Source organism: Adiantum capillus-veneris, chromosome 9, assembly GCF_014529385.1.
Source record: "Adiantum capillus-veneris isolate H3 chromosome 9, ASM1452938v2, whole genome shotgun sequence".
NCBI lineage: Eukaryota > Viridiplantae > Streptophyta > Polypodiopsida > Polypodiales > Pteridaceae > Adiantum > Adiantum capillus-veneris.
Window position 1 is genome coordinate 22,677,733 of NC_140939.1, and position 5,005 is coordinate 22,682,737.

Here is a 5,005-nt window from a genome sequence, read left to right on the forward strand (position 1 = left end):
ATGCTTCACAAATTGCAATGTAAAATTGATGGAAGAAGCACATTTCCAAGGGGGAAGGTTTTGTGTGGATCTAGAGGGGGTGAGGAGAAATTATTGTAAATAAAGTTGTGAGTATATGTATGTACGTCACTTTTTGAAATAGTTCAATTTCTCTAGACCAAAGGGATTGCCCTTTCACCAAAACTCACTTACACTCTTTGGTCTAGAGTGTTTGAACTAAGGATGGGTTCAGAGTGCCCATGTGTAGCTGAGGTTTGAGCACCCTCTTCTCTCTCTCTCTCTCTCTCTCTCTCTCTCTCTCTCTCTCTCTCTCTCTCTCTCTCTATATATATATATATATATATATATATATATATATATATATATATATATATATATATATATATATATATATATATATTCATACTCTGTGCGTTCTATAATGGCTAGAACAGCAAGCACGAGGACTTGATCAAACGGCTTGTAGGTCGTGGGTCTCTTGATCAAGCCTTGTGTGCATTACGCATTACAAAGGTGCTTGAGGTTCTGCAACATCCAGAGTGAGAGGCCACCCCCACGCATAGTGGGTCTAGAAATGTCTAGAGATTTTTCTAGAAAATCAATATTTGCCACTTCATCTCTACGACCCTGTGAATTGCTTAGGCAAGCAGTCTGAACCCAGCCAAATTTAAACACATCCAAAAGAGTGTTTAGACGTTTTGGTGAAAGGGTAGTCCCTTTGAGGACTTTTTCCATTGTGTTTAGCTCAATCTTTGCACAACCTTGTACATGGACCCTTTTTATCTCACAAATAATTGGTTGTCAATTAGATTTCATGTCTATACACCCAAAGTTGCAAGGGTAGTGCGTAAGTACTCTCACATTGGATACGCTCTTGTTTTTGTTTGGGAGAAATTCTTGTGACTAGATATACCTCGGATCTGCTACTACCAACCTATCACTTGTGAAGATTTCCATCTTAAACACTAGTTTCCTCATAGAATATTGAATTTTAGACCACACTACGTCCAAGAATACCACCCTTTCTTGAATTGTGAACACATCACGTTGTTGGCAAAAGAACAATTAGGGCACCGCAATGTCTCCCAATAGCGCTCGAGACAAAATTTTAGCACCAAAAACTATATCAAAAGAACTCCTACAAGTCAAAGTTAAGTGATCCCCTGGGAATTTACAAGCACACGCCCACCCAAAAAAGCAACCATTGAAACTAGGAAGCACCTACACTAGCATGGAATTATAGCATATGCCAACCAATTCACCTGACAAAAAAGGATCCCCCCTTCACCTATTGATTCTTTAAAACCGCAATTTCAAAGTGTGCATGGGCTACAAAACATGTAAGCCTTCACAACTTACCCTACACCAAACTACACTTGGGTTTCCATACCATGTACGTATGAGATGTAGACTATTAATTTTATCCTCTTAAGTCAAAACCTGTAAGATTTTTCCTTCCAATTGTTATGAAAAATGATTAAGGTTTTGTTGCAAAGAACCTCGATTCTCTTTTGATCACCACTCCAGCACATCTTAAGGGGGATATTGATTTCTCGCAGAAAGAATCAAGGTTCTTAAGGGAGAATCAAGGTTCTCCCTGAGGGATATTGATCCCTCAAAAAAAGACAGAATAGATCGTTCTTAAAGAAGTCTATCTTCCATGTCCTTTGTATCCATTTGCATAACTTACCCGCAAGGTCTTTCTAGCAACCTCCCTCCAAAATGGGTTTAGGGAGATGCTTTCCACCTTATCTAGCCACGGGGACCAATGAGTTGCTTTCCCCAAATTTTCCACTTCTCTCTTGCATTTCCTAGTTCGCTCGCCCATCACCCCCCACGAGCTTCATGCTAGCCCACTCCGGGGCAAGCAGTTTGTCGTGTACCTCGAGCCCTTTCCACGATCCACCTTGTGAGTAGATCTTGGCATTCCATCATGGCGTTGTCCATAGTAGCCTATGGTTGGTTTTTCTTTGTGAGTTTGACCACAAATTTAGCAGACTAGACCTCCGCGTGGATACTTGGGTTAAGAATCCCGAGGTCGCCTTGCTCGACTGGTCTTGCCACTGTTTCCTAGCTTGCCCACTGCCAGGGCATCAAGTCTTTGGTGTTGTTCTTCCATAGGATTTGTTTTTCCATTTTAAGGAACTCTTTCCAGTTCCATTTGGCAAACTTTAGTAGTGGACCATTGAAAGCTATATACGGGAGCATGAAAGAGTTGATCACTTTTACTCTACTATGGAAGGGAAGAATCACATATTCCCATATGTGCATCTTGCCTCTTATCTTCTCCATGACCCAAGTGAATTTTTTCTGATGGTTAACATCCACCCCTAGCGGGGCTCCAAGGTGTCAAAATATCTTCCCTTTTGACACTATCTCCCTAGACCACATTGATGGATCGAAAGAGTCACTCTCAAAGAGAGAGAGAGAGATCAAACTTTAATTTTTGATGTTTCACTTAGACCCTGATGTTATGGCATATGTTTTCACAATCTCTAGAGACTTCTTGATCACTTGAGGGCAAGCTTTAAGAAACAGTAATGAGTCATCTGCACAAAGCTTAGCTATCAAATGGTTGTTGTGAGGGAGGGATAGCCCTTGAATCTCCCCTTTTGTAGAACTATCCTTGAGTATGGTCATCAGAGGATGAGATACAATGGAAAATAAGAGAGGGGAAAGAGATGGATCTCTTGACCTCAACCACTCCCAGAATTCTCTCATTGATTAGTAGCTCCGATTGGCTACTAGCATGAAAGGTGCTCACCAAATATTTCATTACATCTTCAATAAATGACCATGTAATCATGTCATATTCTTTGTCTAGATCCAATTTGAGCAAGATACACTCTTAGTGATGGTGCACTCTTAGTGATGGTGGCATACTCTATGCCCACCATTGCAACCAAAATGTTATCATATATTGACCTTCCCTTGATAAATTCATGTTGTTTTGGGGTGACAACTTTGGCTAGAAGGGGAGAAAGCATGAGGGCAACCATTTTGGCAAACATTTTGTAGGCTATCGACATCATGGTGATGGGCATCCATTGTTTCAGCTAGGAGAAACACACTTGTTTTGGGATCAGTTTGATGAGTCCCCTTTTTAATATTTGAGTCCAAGATGCCATCAATTAGTGATTGGTTGGCCATTATCGTGACAGGGGACTTTAGCTCCTCCTAGAATTCTTCAAAATTTCTGTTGTCATGTCGTCCCAACCCAAGGGATCTATCTTTGCCCATGGCTTGGAGTGCAAGAGAGAATTTTCCTTTGTTGAACTCCTTCTCTAGGAGGTTGAAGTCCGAAGTGGGGACTGATTTTTGGACACTTGCCAAAAGAAAATCTTTGGCTTCATCCACTTTTAGGGATCTGGCCTATGATTTGTTGTAGGTGATCTATATTCAGATGAGCCATTTTGTCCCGGACCTGAACCTCATTATCTTCTTCATCGGTGAGTGAACAATACCCCAATTTCTCTTCACTTTGAGGGCTCTATAAAAGAGAGTTTGATTATCCTCCTTCGACTAGAGAGAGGTTTCTCTAGACAATATTCTCTCCTTCCTCACCTTTTTCAGTTGGTAGTCAGTCACTTTTTCCTTGGATTCCAACCACCTTCTATTTTCCACTTCTGAGGCAGAACCTACTTGGTTTTTAGAATTTAGTAGCTCAACTTTGTCCTCAAGTTGCTTTAGGCGACCCTCCAGTATTTATTTCTTCTCGAGCCTACTAATTTGATTACTTTCTGCAAATTCTTTGCAAAGATTTCCCAAGCCCCAAGGCTTGCTGCATGCACATCTTTTGCAAAGTTTACTCATTGCTTTCAAGGCCATGCTTCTAAACGGGGGGTCTTTGAATAAGTGGGCCCTTGTCAAAAGAAACTTCTTAGAGCCTTGTGGACAATGAGTTTCTCCTTCAGGTTTTTTAAATTTCATGCTCAATAGTAGGTGATCTGACAGGAACTGTGAGGTTACCACCTTTATCACGAGCAGTGATGGTAGCCAATCAGCTTGATGAGAGCAGTAGCAATGATCCAATCGAGGTTTTGTGCCAGCATACTGCATGTTGGTGTATGTGAACCCATACATGTCATTCCAAGGCCCCACCTCCCACTTCTCACACTTGATTATCCATTTGGATCTTTCACATCCAGCTGGCCTGAATGATGAGTGTGTTTTGTCCTTTCTCTTCTCCACCATTTTGAAGTCTCCCACTAGGAGCCATTCCCCTTCCACATGGAGCTCTTCTAGTTTCTTCCATAGATTTTCTCTTTCCTTCACCGAGAAGGGTCCATAAATATTGACAATGGTAATAAATTGATCTGCCCATTTGATTTCAAATCCTAGAGCCCTCCCAGAGGGGTGATTGAAAACAACCTTAGGCTCTAGGTCCTCAACAATAGTGAGAATTCCATTGTACCCATCACTTCCTTGTCCATAGAAGATGCATTTCTTCCCTAAATCTTGCTTTAGTTTTCTTGTGGAATCAAGGTGATGCTCTTGAATAGCCCAACAAATAATATCTTTTCCCTTCTTCACTTCCTCCCAGAATAGGGTGCCCTTCTTCTGAGTCTTGAGCCCTTTCACTGAGAATGGGGTAGGAACTCCTCCACCTTGAGGTACTCTTCTTTTGTGCCCTTTTTCATGTTGTCCCCCTCCATTGCCCCTTTCCCACTCCTCTATGTTATCATCAGGTTTTCTGATTGGCATCCCGTAGAACCTCAAAAAGATTATCATAGAGGAAAGGGGTCTTGGGGATGTCTGGCAGGGCTTCCTTCATTTGTCTAGCTACCCATCCCCGAGATTTGAATCGCTTACATGAAATGCTGGAGACTTGCTTCCATCCTTCATCTATCCTTCCAAATGTGGATGCAAGGACAATCTTTTGAACTACTGGGGTTGTCGGTTTTGTTTTTGGGTGACTCAAGTGAAACAATACCGTGGGGTGGGCTTTATGTTCTTGGGGTGGGCTTTGAAGGACTTCTCTAAATTCTCTAAGATTTCCTTATTT

At 41.6% G+C, this 5,005-nt stretch overlaps 1 protein-coding gene across 1 annotated transcript; it reads right to left on the reverse strand.

Moving 5' to 3' along the window:
- Positions 1-3,705: 3,705 nt before the first annotated feature.
- LOC147450214 (uncharacterized) lies at positions 3,706-4,704 on the reverse strand. Its single transcript, XM_086520435.1, has one exon. The coding sequence runs from the start codon at positions 4,702-4,704 to the stop codon at positions 3,706-3,708; it is 999 nt and encodes a 332-aa protein (XP_086376561.1).
- Positions 4,705-5,005: the final 301 nt, after the last annotated feature.